This window comes from Gavia stellata, chromosome 4, assembly GCF_030936135.1.
Source record: "Gavia stellata isolate bGavSte3 chromosome 4, bGavSte3.hap2, whole genome shotgun sequence".
NCBI classification, from domain to species: domain Eukaryota; kingdom Metazoa; phylum Chordata; class Aves; order Gaviiformes; family Gaviidae; genus Gavia; species Gavia stellata.
This window is the reverse complement of record NC_082597.1, coordinates 67,927,880-67,952,323: the sequence shown is the minus strand read 5'-3', so window position 1 is coordinate 67,952,323 and position 24,444 is coordinate 67,927,880. Positions and strand designations below refer to the sequence as shown.

Genomic DNA, 24,444 nt, shown 5'->3' with positions numbered 1-24,444 from the left:
ATCCATGTACACACAGCCTCAACAGCTCAGTTCCCATCTCTGAGCCTTGCTTCCTACATCTGTAAATAGGATGGCAGGGTCACTCTTTCATCGAACATTGGGAGAGCTACATTGAGAAGTGCAGTGGAAACTGAGAGTAATGAGCATGACCGAGTAGGGCCATCTGCTTTAATGGCCCTCCTGCAGCATGCAGAGACGAGACAAGACAGGCAACCACAATGTAGCAGCTCCTGGGCATTGAGGCTGGGAGGCAGACACCAAGCTTTGCAATAGGGACTGTTCCCAGGAGCTGCAGACACACAGTTTGTAGTCACATGTGAAGCAGAACATGGTCATTTGCAGGGATGATGCCACGATGCCAAATTTAGGACTACAAGGAAGTGCCAGCCTATTGCTATTGCAATATTTCCCTGTCTGTGCAGAGGGTAGGTTTGGACTTCAGCAGAATATCTGTAAGAAGGGGAAGCAGCCCACACATTGCTTACTGGAGAAAAAGAGGCAATTACTTTTAATTGTAGCTCTCAGCATGAAGGCACTGGAGAGAACATGTGTCTCGCTGCTGGCCAAATCAATACACACACAGTATATTAAAAAAAGAGCTGGATCAAAGGTCAGGTACTTGCAGCAGTAAGCAGCAGCAATTGCAGCAGGAATGAAATTTGGGGCCAGATTTGGCTGTTGAACTGGCATCCTCCAGTCTTTCCCGGGTGTAGAAGGGATGTGTGCATTGGATTTAGGGTTTCTGTTTGGTTTGGTTCAAGAGAAACCACTGGAAAATTCAAGGGAGATAAAGAACATTTTGGAGAATGGGAGAATATAATAAAAGATCCAGTGCAAAGGACTTCCTGCCTAATGGAAAGGCAGCTCTCACTAAGAACTGTGCTTCTGCTTAATAAAAGAAAGACCCAGCTGAGTGCTGTTCATCCCTTGAAACAGGTCTCTGAATGAGCTTGTTGCCCCGTGACGACACAGGTCACATCACGCTGCATGGCAGCCCACACATTCACACTCTGGTGCAAACTTGCCCTGTTTTCACTGTAGTAGTTGTCAGGGTGGGAGAGGTGGTGTCCCCTGTTCCTGATGTACCCTTTTTATCATATAGAGAGCTATGCTTTCTCCTTTTCCCTCATCTGATGTAGATCAGGACCAAGCAGGAAACAAAGGCTCACCTCAGTTCCCCAGGCCTATCTTTGCAGAAAGCCTGTCATCTTGGACAACACTCAGAACAACAGGTAAGATGCTTTTCTTCCCAACACTTCAGACCCTGTTCCTGCAATACTGGGGGCTGACAAGTTAGCAATGGTTACAACGTGGAAGGCAGAGAAACAGGCAGGCGCTGAGGCAGTATAGGTCTCAGGTATTCACAGGATTTTGCAGCCCAAATTGCAAGACTTGAAAATGGAGAGAGGTGTAGGCTGAGAGATGCATGGCTTGTGTGACCAGGAAAGGGTCACGGTGAGAGAATTGAAGGGAACAATCCAACAAAAGCAGCCACCGAACAGAAGCAGGGAGGAAACCTGAGATCTTGTTCAGAAAAGGGACAAAATCACAGAATCGCAGAATCATTAAGGACCTGTAAGATCATCAAGTCCAACCATACAGTGCAAGACAGCTCAGCCCATTGGAGCTTTTGGAGTGGGGATGTTCTTCAGTGCTCTGTGACTGCAGTGGTAATGATAAAACCTTAGTAGCATGCTTCCTCATGCAGGCCTCTTCATTACCACAAACAGGACCAACTCCCCTCTTATTATCCCTGTAGTACAGTTGGACAAACTGAAAAGGCCACCCATCTCAAAACTGGACAGAAAGAGAACCAGGTGTGGAGCAAACACTCACTGCTCCCTGCTGGTCTCACAGCAAGGAGCAGATATTTTTCCTCTTCTGCCTCTCTTAGTACTTCCCAGAGAGCATCAGAGGTGCTTCATCTGGATGGGATGAGACCCCAGTCACAGAGTTTGCCAGCCACAAAACCTCCAAGCTTCACTAGTTCTACCACCCGACGGTGCTGAGCTCCTGCTAGACGACTGCAGGCCCTCTGAAGAGAGACTGAAATGAAAGGGCTGTTGATAGTAAGGGGGAAACACATTGCTGGGAAATGCATTGAGAAGTGCCAGATGGGGAATGGGAATGGTGAAGTTCCTGCAGAGTGGCGATGGAGGAGCATGGATGACAGGGTGCTTGCTGGTGCAGCCAGGGGCAGAGTGGGCTGGCAACTCCTTTACAGTGCCGGGAGGAGGGGAAGAGGTTTCCACACTTACTCCAGGACGTCCCTGTTGAACTGCTTCTTGCTGTTGCCCAGGAACTCCCCAATCATCTGGCGGCTGAGGCCCTTCCGCTGGAGCAGGAAGTGTGCCACCCCAATGGGGGTGTCCGGGATGAAGCCTCGGGAGATTAGGAACTGGATCCCTTTGTCTGGGTTTCTGAAAGGGAAGGACAGAGACATTGTGAGTTTGCATGATCTCTCTGAGGCATTATTGCCTCTGGCTCACCTCATGGCTTGCAGCAATGCAGCCCTGAGTATGTGCATGGGCTCCTACGAGTTCATGTGTGTGGCAGGTATGGGATTGGTGGCGGCAGGGAAAAGTCACTTGGGGGAGTCCCCCCCACTTGCCGCTGGGGACAAAAGGATGCCATCGGACCTGCTGTGTCACTTGCAGCACCTGCTGTCACCTGATGATCACAAGTGCCATCCCACTGCCACAAATGATCCTGCTGCACAATACCAGCCTCATCAATGACTCTCTTCCGCCATCCGTCTGCTCCGGAGTCAAAGGCTCATGTATTGTCCCTGCCCCAGCTTCATTTGTTTAGGGTCCTTGTGAGGACATGATTAGTCTGTGTGTCCCACACAAACAGCACAGGAAATATCAGTACATTCAGCTGCTCTAAATGCAACCCACACAGAGCTGTCCCCAAGGACCAGGGGTGAGAGCTGGGCCTGTGACCCTTTGCTTTAGGGGAGTTGGGGTTGCACCTTCTGTAGGGCAGACAAAGGCAAAGGGAAAAATGTGTTTGTGAAGAGACTTAGGAGACATTGCTGCCACAGTCTATGGACAAGTGAGGCTCAAGACACAACTGAGGATAACCAAAGGTGAGGACTTTTTCTGTAAAAAAAGTAATTCTCTTTTTCATACATTTTTAGTGCTCAGTCTTGAGTGACACTTTCTACCTTCCCCACCTGAGCCTGGTGCTGGCCCCTGAACAGCAATCCCATGCTCAGATTTGCTTATCTCTTCCTCCACTTCCCCCACCCTTAGCTGTGTTGTTCTTCCCTTCTCTATTGATTTACCCCCTCAGGCAGCACTCTCTGTGTGGGTGGGTGAGAGCCTGCACCTGGAGAATGCCTTGGCAGAGCTGGGAGAGAGCTTCGTGCAGCTCCCAGGCAGAGGGTTTTTCTCTCTCTGTGGCTGTGTGTGCCTCTCTGAGAACAGGCTTGGTGCTGAGTGGGCCTGGCTGCCCGGTTGTGGGAGTGATTTTTTCCTTGTTAGTGTGCCAGTGTCTGTGCCCGCATACGCAGCTCTTGGGGGGTAGCGCATGTCTCAACAAGCACACGTTTGTGTGTGTCTATGTCCTGTACAGGCAGATTTCTCTTGCACCATACATGTTCATCAGAGCCCGTGTGTCTGCATGTTTTGGCCTTCTCCTCATGTCTCCTATAAGCACACATGCTTCTATGTATCCTGGGAGTGCCTGTGAGACTATGTGGCCCCTGTCCCACTGTACAGGCAGGAATGAGTGTGCATTGTGCAGGACGTTTTCTTCCTGTATTTCAGTCTGCCCCACTGAAGGGTGTCTGTCATGATGCACTCTTGCTGAGGGAGATTAGTGCAATGCCAGGAAGATTTCCACATTCCTTTGGTTCTCTGAGCTGCTGAGTGGGGAGAGGTAAGAGGGTAGCTTCTTCATGAAAGGATGCCATACTTCCATCATTAACCCAAATTCAGGGATCTTTGTCAAGGCTCAAGGATTGAGTTTGCTCAGGCAGTTTCCTGGGGTGAGGAAAGGATAGGATGAGATCTCAGAGCACGTGAATGCATGATATGCACAGGCACAGACTGTGACATTGTCAGGTGGTGAAGGATGTGGGTGAGCAACATATGTCTAGCTATAAGGGGATCAGCATTCAGGAGAATGGCCTGCTCCTTACAGGGGCCTCATGGGTATACAAAAAATAGATGGGCTTGAAATAGTTCTGCTTACTCTGTAATGTCACAAAGAAAATATGCTGGGCAGTGTGGCATCCCTGGGGAGAGTGGCTGGGAGAACAAGTCAGCCCATTAAATTTATGAACAGGAGAGCTGCAAGATCTGGTATTGAAAAACCCAGGCCTTCTTCAGGGAAAAGCAACAGTGCACCTTCTGTATTATCACACAGATCTCCTCATTCACCTTTGAAGAACACAGGCAAAGTTCTCTGCTGAGTGCAAAGGTCATACAGTCAGGACTAAAGCTAAGCAACAGAGATTCATAAAATGCACCTCCACCTGCACACTTTGGTATTTGGCAAGGGACAGTATGGTGTTCACAGCACGAGGATGATCTCAGCTACACTGCTGTGACTCCAAAGACACTGGACTGACTTTGGATTCATTCCAGAGGAACTGGGAGCTGAATACGGCCAGAAAAACACAGCTCACACACTGGCATGGATGTGCAGATTTCAATAGAGATGGCACACACAATGCAAGAGGATGTAGGATAAAACAGTCCAGCTGTGACAGCCCTCCTGCACTGCCTAGACTGTAATTCAAATATACTTGCACACACTATTCTTCCACTAACAGCAGCCTTTCATCAGTTTTTCTCAGGATTCAATTTGTTCTCCACAAAATCCTGATAGCAGTACAGCATCTCTGCCACTGAACACCTGCAGATGTATCCCATGTACTGCACCATGCAGCTTTTACCCAGATGTGCAGCAGACAACTCCACTTCCATCTCTCCTGAGCTTGGTTCCTGCTATTTTCTTTAGTGTTGCAGGGGTGTTAAGCACAGCCAGCAAATGCTGAGGGATTCCTCACGTCCTGCTGGCTTTCCCTCTGCCCACACAGCCAGCTGCCCACACACACTGAGTTATTACAGCAGCGCTGCATAATGAAGCACTCTCCGTTCCAGGGGTTCCACCCCCTCCCTGTAGAGTGGGGATGGGGAAAGTGCCACAGCAGCGCAGCATCGATGTGCTCCCAGGGGCCTGCTCCGAGCCAAAGCACTCCTTGCTGAAAACGCAACACGAGGCCGGATAGACTATGGCAGATGGTGCTAGCAACTGGAGACTCTCGGCTCTTGGTCTAGGGGCGCGGTCAGCAAAAACGATGTGCACACACGCACGCACAGCCTCAGCTCCATGCCCTATGTGTTGGTGTCCACATCGCAAACCCTGCAATGGTAAATCGGCTCGAAATTGACAGGGAAACCAACAACCGAGTAACTGCAGAAAGCTGAATGGCCTTCCCAGCCCCTTGCATGGAGGTGCACTACGGTGTCACAAGGGGAGCCATGTGTCCCTTAGATTCTGCTCAGAGAATAAAAAAAAAAGCTAACAGGCTAAAAAAAGAGCTAACAGGTCAGTTCCCTCCCTCCCTGTCCTCCAATGTTTTGTCAAGAACTGAGCCTTACAGGTTACCACACATTATTTCAGCAGCTAGTTTCAAGGGAGCAGGGGAAGCTGTAGTTTGGAGCTCCACAGTAGTCATCTAATCCACAGGGACCTGCAAGATGCAGTGAACCCAGGTCACTGAATGAGGGAAGACGGCAGAGCTGCTTCCCCAAAACAGACCTGGCACTGCTAATTTGTCACATGAATGTGTGCCAGGCAGACTGGGGGAGGAGGAGAGGCTGGGAAAAAGCATTTTCACTCCTGCTTTATCTTCACATCAGTGCTCATGTCAACTGTGCAGGAACGAAAGGAAAACACATTGAGTGGAGGGACTCCAGCCAAGCACAGCTGAGAATACTGAAACACGTAGTAGCAGAGACCTGAGCGCCACGTCCCCCTCCGGAAGTACACCTATCCCAACACAAACGCCAGAACATCTGTGTGGACCTGGAACTCTCTCTATCACAATCAACTACCACCTGTGTCTGGTGCCTACCTTCTCTCGTTCCAGCCTGCTTGTATTCATCAGGCAAATCTGTGTGCGCCCAGAGCCTGACTTTGACATATACTCATGGACCCACCTGTTCACAACCTGATCTCAGAGCTATTAAAACGTCCTCCTCAGTTCTGTAAGAGTCCCAAATCCATCTGCTCTAACATTACTTCAGTTCTGGATGTGCCCTGAGCCCAGCCCTAAAAACCTCTCTTCCAGGTTCCTGCCTCCTGGAGTCCACAGCCTCCACACTACACATATATGAATCCTGTGCATTGCCCCCTTATCTGTGCAAAACGTCTGCCTAGGACTGCATAATCTTTAGGCCTTGCTCTGACCAAAAGGCCCACGCTAATGTGTGGCAAAACATTCTTCTAGTATGGGTGTATTAAATCCCCAGCACCTGCATCAGGGGACTCAGATGGAAACCAAGACAGCATAAGATGAGAGTGTGATGATGGAGCAAAACCCAGTATTTCTCATGGGTTGCTTTGATAAGAAAAGTCTCACTGAAAGGCAACGAGCAAATCTAAAGCTCCTTATAAGAGCTCAGCTGCTTTCTGCCAATCCAAAATAGACTATGTGTGACCCCTCGAGTTAACCTCTTCTGACGGTAATCTCTGGGCTGTTCTGCTTTTGCTTTCACACCTACAGCCTTTTCATAAGATATCAGACTCAGATGTGTGAGAGACTGAGATGACTAAACCTGGTCTGTCAGGTGAAAAATCTACCCAAATACCAGAAGGAAAATGGCAGCCAGAGCACTCATACTGGGCTAGCTAAGCTCAGCTCTACCTCTGTCTCTCTCTCTTTACTTGGAAATGCCCCATGTTAAGTAACTAGGGCTGGGTTTATATCCCCAGCTATGCTTGTTCCTTTGCAACAGAGTGGGGCAGGAGCCTAGATCCCAGGCTCAGCTGGTGGATGCCAAATGGACAGCAACTTGGACTGAAGATTCAGAATTCAGGAGAACATGGGCACTACTCAAGGGTCACTGGGCTTGTTCCTCTGTTGGGCAGAAGATCAGGACAGCACTTGGGGGACTTTAGGGAAAAAGCTTCTGGGCAGCCAACCTGTGGTCTGCATTGCATACCCAGAGGGTCATGCCCTTGAATACGAAAGAACTTCCCTGGACATGGATCTAGACCAAGAGCCTGCCACCTCCTTTTCCTGTGAGGCATGAAATAGTCTGGGAAACACGAAAGAGGAAGAGTCACTTACATATTAAAGAGGTTCAGCCCAATGCGGTAGAGGCGCTTCCTCATGGTGTCTGTGGAAAGTGTGGGGGACTTGCAGCTAGCTGGGTTCTCACAGTGGTACCTTGGGAGGCTGAGGATCATGGCCTGCAGTGCTTCTTTCGAGGACACTTCAGAGGCTGACTTGGCTGAAGTGGAGGTGCTGCTGCTGCTCAGCTGCTCCGAGTTGTCTGCATTCTCAGACTCAGAGCCTTTGCTTTGCCCCATCTCGTTGCTAGCATCAAACTGGAGCTTCTGCACTGCCATCTGCCCAGGCTCAGCACTGCTGTCTCCCGTGCCATTAGTACTGACATTCACCTCGGTGAAAGTGTGGCTGTTCTGGAGAGCTCTAGACTCAGGTAAGCTCTCTGGGGCAGCTGGTGATTCACTGATTTCTCCCTCCCCTTCTCCTGGGCTTTCTTCAGCCTTGGTATCTTGAGAGAGCCCAGCCTGGGCATTGCTGCTGAGGCAGTTTGCCATGGACACCGAGGTAGACGATGAGACAGAGATATTCTTGTTGTCAATCTGGACCGTGACGTCTCGAAAAGCCATCATGAGAGTGCTGCTGCTCTTGGGTAGGGTATCTGGCAGGAGCCCTTCCTCCTTCTCCTTGTCCTGCAGCTCAGTTTCTAAGTCTTGGTTTGGCTGCATTGAGCTGGCACTGAAAGTCTCCCTTATCTGGTATGAGCCCCCATCTTGTAGTGAGCACATGGTCTTCAGGCTCCAGGTGCTGAGGGCATCATCAATAGACTTGGCCAGGGACTGAACTTGTTCGGTGAAAGAGTCCTCCAGCTCGGTCAATGCCCCACTGATGGTGGCTGGCAAAGATGGGGACCTCACCAATGGGATGCCCACAAAGTTGTACCCCTCCACCAGGGCTTTCTCAGCAGAGAAGCTCTCTGAGTTCTGGACCCGGACTTTCCTCAGAGAGATGCGGCGTGGCATGCGGCTCTCCAACAGCGAGTTGCGGATCTTCTCGAAGTTCTTGCTGAGCTGGTACTGCCGGAAAGCAGTCTGGATGGTGCAGGCTGCCCTGCGAGATACCAGGTGACCTCCGTATTTGTGCTCTAGCATTTCGATCTGAAAGACATACAAACAGGAGAGGTTATTTTTTGTTAATTGACTTCTGGTGGCTTTCTGTGAGCCCAGTTCCTACACTGATTAGTCTGTAATGACTGTCAGAGGAACTTCTAACACTGAATTAGCTTTTTCCTGCACTGCTGTGCCCTTGATTTCAACGGAAGGCTCCCCTTTGGGCATGGCTGGCTAAAGCATCTGTACTGTGAGCTTCCTCACAGCTATAACATAATCATGCCTCTTCCTAGGGTGCCAGCCATACAGGCTGGAGCCTGGAGGTGCCCTTCCCTTGCAGACCCACTTCTGATGGCCTTTAGGGCAAGCTCATCACTGCAGTGTTCCAGCAATGTGTCTTCCTGCTCAGCAGTGCTCTGGTAATGTCAAGTATCATCCCTTGTCTCAGAGTGTTACTGATGCTCCTCCTCTCCTTAGTCACCTTAGTAAATACTCTCAGGGAAAGGAGAAACCATACAGAAAAAGGAAAGAAAAGCTAAGTTTTAAATGCAGAAAATGCTGGCTTGATCATAGGAGCTAGTGAGAAACATCAGCTTCCACAGAAGTTAGTGGAGGCTGGGTTTGTTCAGTGTCTTTTAAGAAGCACTCTGAATCCTGGAGTGTCTTCTTTTCTGATATATTAGTTTTTCAGGTGTCAGCCAGCAGTGAAATGAAAACTACTCAAGAAAAGAAAGACTCTCAGTTTTGAAAGGTAAAAAATTCTGATTTTAAATGTTGAGACAAGATATTAAGAACAAGCAGCAGGAGGATTTACTCCTTCCTGAGCTAGTAACAAGAAACACACATGTAAATATGTACACACACAGCTAAGTCCATCTCAACAGGCTTCAACAAAGCAAGTATGTATGGTAATTTCTCTTCCGTAATCTAGTATTCATACTTCCTGGTAATCCCCTCACTCTTCCTCTGCAGCTGGGCCTTCACTAACATGCTGCAGGAGAATGTTAGATGACTTGGTTCCAGTGAGTGACTGATGGAGGACAAGGGGGACAGTGTGAAAATGATGGTGGATGATGGGATTGAAGAAAAAAGAAGTATGAACTTGAATTACTTTCACTGAGGTTTTGGCTGAACTATGACCTAAACTCTACATTGTCAGCACTTCACAGGGCAGAGCGCAGATGCAAACTGTAGGTTTTATATGTGTGTGTGCACATGTGGGAAAGCCAAAAAAAGGTCAAGTGCAGGTCTGGGAATGCTGGTAAAATCAGTCCTGAGTTAACAGAGGATTCACTACATCATTCATGTGGTGAGTATGAGCTTATTAGCAGATCCAAAAGATAAGTTCTACTGACTGCATCCTTATCCCCAGACAGACACCACTTTCCCTTCACCATGCCTTGCTGGCCCAGTACTCACAGGATGAAGGACTGAGCTCACAGAAGATCTGAGTTTAAATGCAAACTGGTTCTGTAGTCAAAGCGAGACTGAGGCATGAGCCTCAGCTCGCAGAGTCATGTCATGTCATATACTTCCTTCCTCTTTTCCTTTTTTGTAACACTATGTAATTTGTAGATAAAACCATCAGTGAGTGACCTAGGAACAGGTGGAGGCCTGGAATGAAAGCTGTGAGAAGTGTAAATCACCTCTGGCATCTTCCCAATACTAACTCCTCTAGAAGTAGGGAAAGACGGTATGACCTTGGGAGATGACAGGAAGAGAGGAAAAACACGACCCCAGCCATTCTGTCCCTGCACTGGTATCCTGGCTGCTGGAGTAAGTACAGAAGGTCTTGCCCACTGGCACACCATCACCCCAAGCAGCAACAGGTCTAGGGATCCTACAGCACTGGATGAGAGGCTGACATTTCTGGAAGGGAGCAGGGGACACACACATCCTTTCATATTTCCCTCGCTGGAAATGAAGCAGGGACCCTTTGCCTTGTGCTCAAACATAAGCTAGGCTTCTATTTTCTGTTTGCCTTGCCCTTGAATTCACATCTGTCCAAAGCAAGCATAAAAGCTGGGCACTGAGAAATACTAGCAATTTGTTTAGCAATGGGGTTGGCCACTGAAGTTGTGGAAGCAGCTGGCTCAGACTTCTGCTTACCCCTAATTTAAAAAACATTGGCTTAATACTTACCCTGCTGCCCTCCCAGAAAGGGTCTGCAGAACTGGTTCTAAAAATCACCCACACAATGATCATGGGTTCAGGTTCGTTTATCACAAGACTGTCAGTAGGCTTTTTGGATAAACAAGGTCTCTGCTTACCCCCAGAGTTTGATGTGGCAGGAAAGAGGAATACAGGGACAAGAAGAGATTCTGGGTAGCAAGCAGAAGGGTTTTGCTGGAGTTCTTTGTCTTTCTTTCCAAAATGACCATCTTAAATCCCACCATAAAACCAGCACTCCTGCCACATCTCTTCAAAGTTGGCTTCCCTGGAAAGAGACTGAGTTATCCCTTGGCCTTTCCCTTCAGGAGGAAGGCTCATGCAGATAAATGCAAATTAAACCAATAACCTGCACAGGCCCAACCCAGACAGTTATTACTGACAACTGACCGTGAACACTTAATATAATGGTCTGATTAATCAAAATGTAGAGCTAATTGTGTTGGGAAGGAAAGAGGAACAAATGGGAGGGACAGACACAGCTATCTGAGGGACAGAATAATAGTAAGATGCAAAATAAGGCAGAAGGAAGATCCTTATAATTATCTGAGGTTTCCAAGGAGGTGACAGCCATTCTGAAAACATGAAATTCATATGCTCTGATCTTATTAGAGGCCAAGACAAGATGTCATTGCTGATCTGAAGTAAAAGGCCAGTTTTTCTCATGCAAGGACAGTTCTTAAAAAGGCAGACTTTAATAACTACTGAGAGGAGAGATCCTTCTAAAAGTCTATCTAAATGAACGGTCCAAGCTGTCAGTACCTTGACAAAACATCACCAGCTTTTTCCATCCATTATCTCAGTCCTCCCAAAGGGCTAAGTCATTAAAGAGCAGAACAAGATGTAAAGTGGGAGGACTCCCAACCCACTTTGTTCTCCAGTTCATACCAGGTGTGCAAGGATGGGTTCTGCATGTGGCCCACTGCCATCCAGGCCTGTTCAAAGCAAGGGGAGTCCTACAGTGTCTTGTGGCTGTGATAACAAGCACTGGAGACTGGTCCAAAGGATGCTTGAGAAGACTGGCAAAGCCAGAAGCAGCACCCCCATAGAGAAGTGCCCTCCCCACCCTTGCTTGGTAGGAGTGGGTCTCTGTCTCTCTCTCCTTGATGTAGCCCAGCCATTTACTGTTTACTAATGTCTGAGACATTCACATTTGCTATCAGGATGAGCTAACTGACACTCCAGAGGAATTAAGGATTTCACACAGCCGTTGGCCTGTTTCTTCCTCTCGAGAGGAGGAAAGGGCATCCATTAGCACCACAGCAGTCACAGGAAATGGAGATGTATGTCTGGCTTGTTGTAGGAATCTTCTCTTCCCATTTGAGAGGCGAGAAAGTCCAGACATGACTGGCCACCTCTCACTCCTAATAAACCCTATGAATCACAAGTAATTGCCTACTTAAAGCTACTCTTCTCTGGGGAATGACCCGACAGCCAGTGCCAAAGGAAGGGAAAAGCAGGAGGGGGGTTGCGGGGATTTCAAAGAATAATTAGCTTAATACATTTCTGGACCTCAATATGAACAGTCAGTCTGAGCAATTCAGGCCTTGTGGCTGAATTAGAAATGGCTGGGAAATGTCCATTGCCATGAGGGATTGCACATGAAGGGAGCTTTAGCAAGGTCAGCCTAAGGCAAGCCAAAGTGCCAGGCCTGGATATGGCCAAATATTTGAGGTGCACACCCCATGGCTTTGCTGCCCATAGGCATAAATTCATAAATGTGCCAGGCGAGAATGTGCCTGATTTATTCTCAATTAGCACTGGTTTTCCACCCAGGTAGCCACTAAGCATGGCATCATGCCACCATGTTAGTAAGAAGAGAATCAGGCTCAGTGACAGAATCTGAGTCACTCGAGTCAATGCATGCATTGTGAAAAACAGAGACATACAGAGCATACATGTTCTCTATACCTATTCTTAACACATCTCCCTCCCACCAACCTTTCACAATGGAAGGACATTGCTATTAGGGCTGTGTGTTAATGGGATGTTCTCCTTCATACATGGGACATCTGCCATCCTTCAGCACAGCAGAAGAGTATGTATGACTGAAAGCATGCTCCTCTCTCCTGTGATCCCCTCCATTTTCCCAACATTACAATAGAGCCTAAATATAGGGTAACTTTAGCACTTGAGTTTCCTTTCCAACCTCCCAGCATAGTGTACTTCTGTTCTGCGCACTGTCAGCATGTCTCTTTCATGCAATAGACAGCAAGGAGAGCCACGACCGCACTCACTAACCCTCTAGTATGATGCTGAGGGGAGATGACTGGTAGATGAACTGCACCCCCAAGCCCTGGAGAAGAGGCTGTACAGTACCCTCCTTCCTTACCAGCACTCAGTCCTCTCCTGAAAGCTAAATGTGACTTCAACTGCACTGTGAGACTAAAAATGCCTCCTTCCACCTGTTTTTCTTACTGTAGATTCTATTAATGTATTACAATTTGTTCTATGACTAGGAAACTACTGGGACAGTGCTGCGAGGGTCTTATCACCCTTATTGCCATTCAAGAGAACTACCTGACAAATAAGTTGATAGGAATACTTATGAAAACATATACTAGAGTGCAAGACTGGAAGAATTAATACTCTTCACTCCCTGAAAATCTCCCCTTCCAGAGCTGGAGGCAACCCACTGAGGACATCCATCAGGCTGGAGTAGCACACATATTGTAAGCCCCCTTTGCTGTGAGAAAAGTGGTTTCACCTATGAGATAGGCTAGGTCCCTGCAAGGTCAGTACTTGGAGGCATCAGAATTTAATGAACGAGCAGCTAACATGTCTCTGTCTCACATGCATCCAGGGCAGGTCTGGCCTCTGCTGTAAGAACAGTGATAGGACAACATGACCTTAAAGCTAAAATAACACAGGACAAACACTCCCCAGGACAAATCAGAGCAGCTCTAGGATGTGGAGGAGGCTAAGCCCATATATAGCAGCCAAGATCTGTCCCACCCTGAGGATATGTCACATTAGTTTGTGAAGCCAGTTAATTAGTCTCTCGTTTCTTTTCCCAGTGTGAAGCAAGAATTCTGTCTGAATTGAGTATTCAGTATTTCGAGAAAGACAGAGCTAGAGAACCAAGGTCTCTTTTTTGCTCAGGAATTTATTGGGCCATTGATCTGACATTTATGTTTAGGGACAGTAACAATGCCTTGAGGGAAGTGGCAGAGATATGTCCCAGAAGCAGCAGCTTCTTCTGTGGGAACCTCATTAGCTGAGACTCTTCATCTGCAACAGCACAGCTCCCACTGAATTCTCCCACTGAACGTAATCTGGACACTGTCACTAGCGCTCGCTTGTCCTCCTCATCTCACATTCTTGCAGGGTCTGCATATGAAACAGCCTGTGGTTGAGCTGCCATCCCAGGGAAAATTCAGAAATTATTCTTTAGGTTTTGTTTTGCACAACAGCTCTCCTGGGCTGTAATTTGCAGAGACACGAGGGGGGCACGTTCCACCTCATTGCCTTTGAGTGAGGAGGCCAGCTGCTATTAGCCCCTGTCCCTCTATCGCCTGCTGCGAGCCCATTGGGAGATGCAGCTAGAGATGGGTAGACTTGTGTTCTGGAGCTAGGCTATAGCCTCAGGCAGAGGTGGCAAGGCTTGCGACTTCAAGAACTGAATCATTTTCTCTCATCCTGGTAAACCTGCCTGTCTCTTCAGCATCCATCACTGGACTGAAGGCAGTGATCGCAGGAATTCACAAACATCATGGTAGACACTCTGCAGCACACTCATTGAGTAAACCCTACTTCCCCTGAAAGCTCATGATTTGAAGAGGCTAATGTGGAAGTGCACTGCGCGCCTGCCCAGAGTGATCCCAGAGGGCAAGATGGCTCTTGGAGACCTCACCCATAAGGAAGGTCTTTAGGGACAATCAGTTCCTGGGAGCCCTACAGGCACTGTACACTTGTGAGCAAGGCAGTGTCTCTGGATGCCGCAGCTCTTGGCTGTCCGCAACCCGACTCTAAGCCTACAGTCACAACTGAGTATCTGGGTCCGTTTTGGACCACAGAACCCAGGCAACGAGGAGCAGAGACCAGTAGGTTTGAGTGAAAGGGTGCAGCAGTCACAGGTGGGGAAGCTACTTCCTCTATTAGCCCCGTGTAGCCAAAGGACCAGGCCTGTTCAGGCAGGGCAAAAGCTCAAGGTGAACGAAAGGCTGAAGTATTTGCTGAAAGACGTCCCACCACAGTGCGAATGCAGCCCCACCCACCCCGTCCCCTTCTCCCACAGCCTGAGGAGGAAGCCTCTGTACCTGTTTATTCTTTAGGTCAAGGGAGAGCTCATAATCGGAGGCAGCTGCATGGGAACACGAGGCCGTCCCTTTGCTGCGCTGCACTCTCACTGGGGAGCCCGTGTGGTGGAGGCTCGCCTTCTGCACCAGAGGGGAACACCCCGCTGCCTGCTCTTCTTGGAGCTCCGCATGCTGGGCTTTTAGCGTCAGGGTGTCGGACCTGCCTTCCTGGCCACTCTGTCTGCCGGCCTCCTTCGGATCCTCCGTTTCACACCCGGCTTTCTTGCTTGTGGAACCGCTGGGATCGTCACTGTGAACAAAACGCAATGTTTCGCTTTTTTTATTTGTTTTTATTATATTTTATTTATGATTATGTTTATTGTTCGCTATACTCATTCACTGAGCTGTATTTTAAATGTTTAGGGAGCTGGGCTGTGAGGGGTCTCTCTCAGTGATGGATCAGGACTTCAGGTTGATGCAGCCAAAGCTCTGATCCCTTCCTCCCTAAGAGCAGGCACCTGTGCTGCACACACTGTATGAACCAGTCCTTTGACTCCTGGAGATGCTCAGCTGCCTCTGCTTGAGGTGCTGCTGTTGGAGGTGGGGGGCCAAGGAGGGTGTCATGGCCTATAGATACCTATCCTGCTCCCTGGAGCAGCTAGCAGCTGGCAGTCACCCCTGTGCCCTTGCTGCCTATTGCTCAGCATCTCCCTGTGCATCCCAGAGTCCCATCTGGCATGGAGCCTGGATCCAAAGGATCCAGTTTTCCCCTGGAGTTTCTAAGGGCATGTGGGAGATGGTGCAGGGGCAGCTGAATGTTGCAGAGTTTCCGGAGGAGCTCTTGGAGAGCTCAGAGTATAAAGGTGCAACAGAGCCAGCCAGCCCTGAGATCCCAACTCTTCAAAGCATGTCTGCAATATAGCCATAGCAGACTGCATAGCTTCCAAGAAAGAAGCCGTTTCTTTCTGACCCACAGGACAGCTTGCTGTGCCACTGAGATCTTGCGGAGAAAGGAAAACATCCTTTTCTCCTGTCAGCCACAGCAGTAATTGTGTGAAGCCAGGGCCTGACAACAGTGCACTCTAAGAGAGCTGACATGTTGCTGCAGACAGAATGGGATTAGCGTATGTCTGATCCATTGAAGTGCTGAGGAAGTCTGTTGTTAACCACTCTTGCCAAATATTTTCAAAAAGCATCCAATTTCAAACAAGATTTTGGTATTCTGGGGGACTGTTTGAACCATGGGAGTGTGTATTTGTTGTTACATTAGTCTCTTTCCAGTGGCTACAGAGAAATAATTCAAGATTTCCAAAAGTGTGCAGGCCAGTCTGCATGGACTCTGGGTTCTACTGCACCATGTACATCAGATACAGCGCCACTGGTTTCCAGGGGATGAGCATTTAGCTGAGAGCAACATCTAGTTTGGAAAGAGTTACTACAGAACCAATGTATTTAATACCAAGGATATGTACGGCTGCCCATATTTAAACACCATTAAATTATTTAATTGACTTCTGAATCATATTTCTTTCTCTTGGATTTGCTCCACATATGACCAGTTCTGCTGTCATCTAGATAACAAATCATTTTATGATTGCTGTTGATGTCAGGGCAAAATCAGGGAAAGTAGACATGATTTTCTGTAGTGCCCAAGTTACTTAGAAGCATTTAAGTCTCCTTTTCAAAAGTGCTGTAAGTATTTAAGAGCCCAAGTCTTCTAACTGTAAATAGACTTTGCCTCCTAAGCCTCGGAGAACTTTCACATGCTTACTAGCACTTTAAAAGGAAGTTTATTCTCTGCAATGGCAGCTCTTCTGTTCAGTAGATTTAAAAATCAAATTTAGAAATATTCCCACAGTTTCTAAAAGGGGTCCAAATCTGATGAGCCAAAGACAGTACCCCAACTTCAGCATTTAAAGGTAGAATGTTTCTTCTTTTATAACTGGTAGTCACCAGTTAGACTTAAAAAATAAATTCACAGAGGACACCGGTCTCTTACACAAATGCTATATAAGCAACTTTGTCAAAGCATGTTAAAATGACATATCTGCATACTCATCAATCAGGAAATGCCACCATTAAAATGAGGCATAAAACTGTCCTTTTAGATTGTACACCTCGTAAAATCTTTCCTTGTTCTATTCCTCATACTATACAATTGAACATTCTTTTTTCTACACCTGAAGATGTACATGTAAATTATGTGCCCATTTTTAACTCCTTCTGTTCTATGTCCATCCACATTGCAGGAAACATTAATAAAAGACTTTTCCCTTATAACTCTCACTGTAACATTTTTATTGGCAGCCTCTGTTCTATCCATTCTAATTTTAACCAGCAGAGCAGTAATTTTTATTCTCAGCTCAAGGGATGATCAGGTGAACAAAGATTTGATCTTGTTTTCATTGAACTGCGTGTCAAAAACCTCACAAATATTTCAGTGGGAACTGAACTGTGCCCTACAAAGCAACTTCAGCTAGATGCATAAGCTCTGATTCAGCAAGCCACATACCCCAAATTGCTCTGCTGAGTCAAGGCCACAGTGCACAGCGTGCTATGCAGACTTTCTTTAGGGCAGATCAGGGCCCAAGGCAGTAGACTAGAGAGCTAGTTGACTTCCCTTGGAGCATGAATGGACTCTGAATGCCAGCAAATATTCCCTGACGTGATGGTCCTCTAAACACTCACACATATGCTTAACTCTGTTTTTCTGAGGGCCTCCACTGACTGCTCATGGTAGAACGTGAAGTGTGTGCATAAGAGTTTGCAGCATTCAGGCCCATTGCTCTGTAAGGCTGTACATCTCCTCTAGTGTATGCTACCTGGTTGGTTTTCTGTCGCGCACAGTTTAGAGTCTGATTGAGTAACATTCTTCGTGACAGGATATCCTGCATGCACTGCTAATATAGAATAAAAACCAGCAGGCTTTGTAGAATCACAGAATAACCTAGGCTAGGAGGGAAGGCTGGAGGTGTCTATTCCAACTCCAGTCAACTCTTGAATACCTCCAGATATGAAGATTCCCCAGGCCTTGGAAAGCCTTGTCAGGGCCCTTAGTGCACTAATAGACCTTAACGGCCTGACCAGCCTCACCTGGGGCTGCCACAAATATCCCCTATACAGTTCCCCCTTTTCAGCACAGCCCAGGGCCATCAGTCCCTGCCTCAGCAACACTGTAAGAGTGCTAGTCTCCAGCTCCGCCACAGCCTTCCCCTTCCCATGGCCATGGACCCCCTTGATCTGGACTCTGACCTTCAGGCTGACTCCCCAGCTTGACCTTGGACCTGCCCATTGATCCCTGGGCTGTGTCTGACCCTAGGTACTCTCACTGGACCTGAATCTTACTGTGGACAATGAGGTAGAGGGCATTGGACCAACCCAAAATGCTCAGAAGCCCCCTTTAACCTCATTAGGCTTTTAGGATACTCCTCAAGACACAGGAGGGCCCTAAGACTGCAAGCACTAAGCGCGCACATTCAGTCACAGGTGTGTGAGAAGCACCACCAAGCTCAGTGCTCTCACTCACAGTGCATAACTGAAGCCCCTAAAGACACTGTGCTAGGATAAGGATGTAAGCTAACCACATGTACACATATAACCTTGCCTTCCTCCTCCATGCATGGTCTGAGCTCAGTGAATACACCCATACAGAAAGTACTGTGCTTATGCGTGGAATTTTCTGAGGGTCAAAACTCGGTCAAATCAAAATCAGATTCCCCTGAAGCACTCAAAGGCATTTTTCACCTAGATGTTTTTATGCTAAATATAAACTTTTTAACCCCCTGCTGGTTTGGCTGTTGTGCTCTTCAGAAAGCAATAGCAAATACTCTTGCTGAAGTGGAAATAGTTTCTACATGTTCTTTTGAGAAAAAAAAATGGCTGAACCACTTTTACTTAATGGGAAAAAAAAATCTCAAAAAAAAAAAAAAAAAAAGACAAACCTACTTCACCTTTGGGCAAGAGACCAAACCTGGGAAATTTCAGCTTCAGCTGATAAACTTCAGTGACTTACAAGCAATAGAAAAAAGGGGTAAAGACAGAGTTTGCTTAGCAGCCTGAATGTTAGCATGACAGCCCTATGGTTCCACTTACCACTCTGTGTTCCTCACAGGTTTACTCCCATCTTGAACCTCTTTCTGAGGAAGTGTTGTGGGGAGGCCTATTCTCTGTTGTCCAATACCAGTGATGGATGAAACACATGAGAGACAAAACACACTGCTAAAGATAAAAATTGATGCGGCAGTGAAACATAGGCTAAAACCTTGACGATCCTGATTTTTCCCTCTGTCCTGAGTGATGCAGTTGATTTACATTGGTAGAGCACAGTTTTTGTTAATAAGTGAAGGCTCAGGAGCTATTGTACTCATAGTAATAAAAAACCCCAACAGTAGGAAAAGTAAGTAGGGCAAGGATAGACACTACAGCATGGAATATCTCCAGGAAAAAAAGTGTTATTAAGTAAATTATGGGGATCTACTGGTTTTCCCTTAGCCAGTGAGCAATAAACCTCCCTGGCTGTGGGATGAAGGAAGGGAATGGTGCTATTGCATGTTCTGTTTCTTGGATGAGCAATTTTTTCTAACCATTTGTAATAATTAAAAGTCCCTTGCAGAGTCTAAGGTGTGAATCCCAATGTCCTGGCCAAACTCCAACTAGGTTAATTTAGTTCTGTATCCCAGTATCACCCCTGCAGTTTCAACTGTAATCAGTATTCTTTACTTGCTGTCCTAAAGTATCATATACCACCATCTTTCCCAAGTTTTACAGCTACTCTTGCATGATAAATGAAGCAATTTACTGCTAGTCATGCAATCAGGTAGGGAAGGTTTATAATGTCTTTGAATTCTGTTTGATTGAAAGTTGTAATACTAATGTAAATCACTTGCAATCAGATGAAAAAGGAATACTACAAATCCAGCTGTTCTGTTCTTCCTAGATGTTCCTACATGACTTTTATGACCCATAGCAACTAGCTTAGTCATTATTACAAATAGCTTTCATCTGTTGTGGAAAACATCTCTCATGTTTCAGGTACCTCCTGCTACTTTTGCACTGCTGACTAGTATGTGCCTGCTGCAGACAGAAACCAGTTTTGTTAACAAACATGGTGACTACAGACAATCTGACTCAGGGCTTATATGAAATAATATAGCTAGCCTAGCATTTCAAAACAGGGATATCAGGGCTCTGGGCTGAATCCTAGTGTTTGTTTCAAGAAAGCAAGATGGTGAAAAAGCTCTCACTGAGACAATTCAGCTGTGCACCCATAAATATTTTTGTCTAGCACAGGTAAGCAAGATTTGTGATATTTAGCTTTTATGTGCAGACTTCTCAGGAAGATTTTCTTTAAGGAACACACTGAGGAAAGGATGTAGGGACATGATAGAGGGAAAATGATACTATGTAGAGGTTTCTTTATAACTTCTTTTTTTCTCCCTTCCTGGTATCTTGGAAACCTAAAGCCCAAATACTAAGTTTTCAAACAAGAGAAACCCATCTGCCCATTCCTAGTAGTATCAGCTCCCCGTGTCTTTACAGAGCTGTTGTATCATACTCTGTCCTGGGAGAGATTTGACTGCTTTTCAGTTCCTATGGCATCAGGATGGTGCACTTCCTTGCATACGCCTCACCACCTCCTTGCTGCTGGAAACATGTTTCCAGCTTGGCAAGGATCTGTGCTTCTAACTGCCAGCTGTGGAGCTGAACCATGGTTATCTGTTGGAGGCATAAACATTCCCATACCTGATGACTTGAGAAAGAACATGCAGCCCCTTCCCCCAAAATATTTCAAGACAATTTCAAGCTAGACCTGTAGGCAGGAACACAGAAGCTGGATGCTCCAGACATCATATTCCATTCCCTCGCTGTCAAATACCAGAATCAGTTCATGGTCTGAAAGTAACTTTCAGAGCTCTCAGAAAGGTGTTTACAGGGTAGCTGCATGACTAAACAGGGCTCTATGGCCAGAAGAGCTACTCTTCTCAAGGACAGCAATGTTAGTCCTGTAAGAAATTAAAACTGAGCTTTCTCACGCATGACTCCATAGCTACACAGCTCCCATGTGGTCAAGACACAAAACTCATCTCTTTTCTCCTTCTGTCCTACAAGAATAAAAATTATTGCAGATAAACAAGAGCAATAACAGAGTAACAAAAATAGCAAAGGCTCTTCTGGACTTGGACAGCAGTATAAGAAACCAGTCACTCAAGAAGAGGATGCTCAGATGCCCTGTTGGCAGGTATAGTGGTTATGCAAAAAGATCTAGCTAATTGGATAAGAGGAAGCTATGGGTGTGAGGTATTACAAAAGTACTACAGAGGCTGATGTCACCTACTCTTTGTGTCCCTGTGTCACTCCAGGAGAAGACCACATTGCTGTTTCCCACGTACAACTTAGCAAATGCCTTCTTCATGGTATTCAAGGTCAGCGTGCAGGATTGTGACCTGTAACTGAGGCAAAGACTACATGGACTAGTTGTGAAGGACGACAAAAATTTATGAATCCATTTCACAGAGCTCCTTATGAGGATCAGTTTGTTATTGTATACATGCTGCTCTAAAGTGCTATAAGTGATTAGTATTATCATGGCCTGAGAGCCATATGAGACTTCAAAGCTTCAGAGATGTCAGAATAAAAAACCCTTAGAAAGTGCCATATGGAGAATTAGAAAAAAGAGGTCACTAGCTAATGCCGAGAGAATAGAGTCCAGACCCTAAGTCTGCAAGAACCTGTGCTCCCTCTGTCTTAAAACAGTTCAGCATTTCTGCTGTCCTCTCTCCTCTCCCTGCTCAGAAAAAAAAAAAATAATCGATTGCTGAGTTAGCAGGGTTCAAAGTGCCTTTTCAGTTTATTTCATTTCAGTGTTCCCTGAGGACACCCATAACATATGGTGAATGAGTCGATCAGAATTCAATGAAAAAAATGGCTAAGACAGGCTTGGTAATATATTATGGGATCTTTTCAAGGTTCAGAGATTTCTGACATGTTGGGGGTCTGAGTGCAAAAGAATTGCTTCTGATTTGCTTTTAAGTTCAGGTTTTAGGGTGACTTGGAGGCAATGCGCTCTGGGAGCATGCTGAAAATGATGGAAAGCAAAAGTCTATCCTGCCAGAGAGGCAGGGAACTTGGAACTTGATCTTGGCAAATCATCCCCTGCCAGCTGAGCTGCAGCTTTCTCAGACAGTCTCCCCCAACACAGACAAATATAGGAACAAGATTCTGATTTTGTCTACATTCACGTAACACCTTGCAAAGCAGTGGCATCAAGCCATCTTCTCACACTAGTTTTACCCAAGAGGAAATAATGATAATTAGCCAAGCTCATTACCCATCCCAGAATATATTACTTGTTTCATAAAAAGGCTGGCACACACACCTGTAAAATGGATTTGACAGTACAGTAAATATATTGGAAATCAATTAAATTTAACATCCTATAGCACAGACTGAACCAGGCAACACCGTGTGGATGTGGCATTGTGGGACATGGTTTAGTGGGCATGGTGTGTTGGGTGGATGGTTGGACTTGATGATCTTACAGGTCTTTTGCAACCTTAATGATTCTGTGATTCTGTGATTCTGTGATCTTTTCAACATTGCTTAAAGTGATTTCGGTGAGATGTGTATTAAGCAGACAGAAAATATAATAATACTAGCAAATGCCTCATGTCCCACAGGGTCCAACATGCCAAAGTCAGGGCCTCTATTTTGGATTTGGTATTTAAACATGATCCTCATGTGCTGTGTAATTCCCACATTGTTGTGTTGTTGTGCCTTTTGCTACAGAACAGCACTATAGGAACTAAACTTTTCTGTTGCACCCCCTGCCCTCGTGGTGCAAAGATGATTGTCCAGGTGTCAGTCTGGGCTGGCTGCCTGTCTGAGGCCCAGGCTTTCCATGACTAACTTCAGCCACTTGAGAACTCTGCTTTTTCATGGAGACAGACAGGCTCCTCCAGAGGTGACTTGGAACAGCTAAGGCAGCTCCCACTGAATGAGAAGTGGTGTTTATGGTGCAAGGCTGTCCTGGGTGGTGTGCTTGTCACATTTTTTTTTTCTTATAGTTCCTATGTGTGTCCAGGTGACACCTCAGAATAACACTTGGGCCACCTCTCTGGCATACCTCTCTTTCCTTCTTCCTTCCCAGCCATGCTGCCTATTTCACCAGCTGCAGGAGCACAGGGCTCAGCTTAGGAAGTACAGTGCCTTTCTCAGCTGCCCATCACACCTCGGTGCTTGACGTCCCAGGCCGGCTGCTGTGCTGTCTCTGCAGGTTAGACTAGGAGGTCACACAGCTTGTCACTGCAGAGGGGGTTACTTGTGGCTGTGTTAAACGGGGCACCGATGCTTATCACTGAGGTGTGAAAAGCACCAAGTGGACAATGAAGGCATAGGGGGGACCTGCTCTGCAGGTTTTAATTACTTTTACTTTAACCCCAGACCTCTCTTGCCTCTGCAATGTTTGGTAAAGACGACCTTTTAGAGAAGGAAAAAACAGATGGCATCCTGCATTAGCGTAACTGCCCGCTCAGCACCCCAGGAAAGAGAAACTTGGCTTCTCAGCAGCAGTCTTTCTGCCACTTCGACTCAGATCTCTTGGCTCCTCATGCCTGAGGCAGGTTTGAACATCACCAAATTTGCTGACAAAAGCCTGCCGGTGCAATCATGCAGAAGATAGAATTTCACTGCTAAAATGAGATGAATTCAGGGCTGGGAGGCAGCAGAGCCTCTACAAGGCAAGGAAACCTTGCATATCTCCTCAGCCCATTGCTCTCCTATTCCAGCTACCTGTGAGCTGGGTGAGGGACACAACTCTTGGCATTTATAGACCTAAGCAAGGGCTTCTGTGGTCTTCTTTTTCCACCTGTTGTGACAGATCCTGGGTTGGACTGCACCTCTGGGTTCCTTCCTAAGGGGTCAGGGTAATTGATTGCTGAAGGCAGTGAGTGAGCCACTTCACAGGAAGATCTTTGTGTAACCCAGATAAATTTTTCTGTTCTCAAGTATCTCAGCTATTTTTTCTCTTGTGATCACTGCAGCCCAGTGGAAGGCTGGTCAAACCAAGGAGAAGGAAGCCTGGTCCTCCTCAACATAAAGAGTAACATAGCTTCAAATCCCCATCCTCAATACAGACAGTCCAAACACCATTCACCAGCTTTAGGAAATCAGATATGATGCAGATTTTAAGTTTGCCAGTGTGTTCAGATCTAGGGTTTTGAGTTGGCCTATAGCTGAAGACCAAGATAGAAACAGCATGATCAGCATTCCTTCCTCCTTTCCCCAATCCAGTGACCACACCCACAGCTTTATGCAGCAGGCACAAAGCTCTACTTTTCCAAGTTCTAACCTATTTTGTCACTGCTGCTTCACTCACACTCTGACCCACTTCATGTCACTTCTCTTCCCTGAGGTCTTATTCCCTTTTCTGTCTTTCTTCGTTCCCATTTGGAAAACAGATGACTTAGCAGCTTACACATTTGGTCATACAAGCTCAGATTCCCCTAGGGCCACTTAAAATTTTCTTCCCTATGAGGAATGAAAATGATTCCCATCCCTACACTTTGTACTCAGACATGGACCTTTTGGGGCAAGATCATTAAGAAAAATAGGAGTTTGCCTTGACGCAACCAATCCTACTGTGTTGTTGAACAGAACTATGGCTGGAGCTAAATGGCGTTATGCC

At 46.6% G+C, this 24,444-nt stretch overlaps 1 protein-coding gene across 2 annotated transcripts in view; it reads right to left on the bottom strand.

Moving 5' to 3' along the window:
• Positions 1–24,444, bottom strand: part of IQSEC3 (IQ motif and Sec7 domain ArfGEF 3) — a 100,824-nt gene that overhangs the window by 20,776 nt on the left and 55,604 nt on the right. Inside the window, exons 3-5 of one of the 2 annotated variants that reach the window (XM_059816845.1) lie at positions 14,784–15,072; positions 7,310–8,403; positions 2,259–2,420 (exon numbers count right to left, since the gene is read on the bottom strand). In XM_059816845.1, the coding sequence (XP_059672828.1) occupies positions 2,259–2,420; positions 7,310–8,403; positions 14,784–15,072 (1,545 nt within the window). Of the gene's footprint in view, positions 1–2,258; positions 2,421–7,309; positions 8,404–14,783; positions 15,073–24,444 lie in introns of those variants that run through there. The other variant, XM_009820716.2, reaches the window with a different exon arrangement.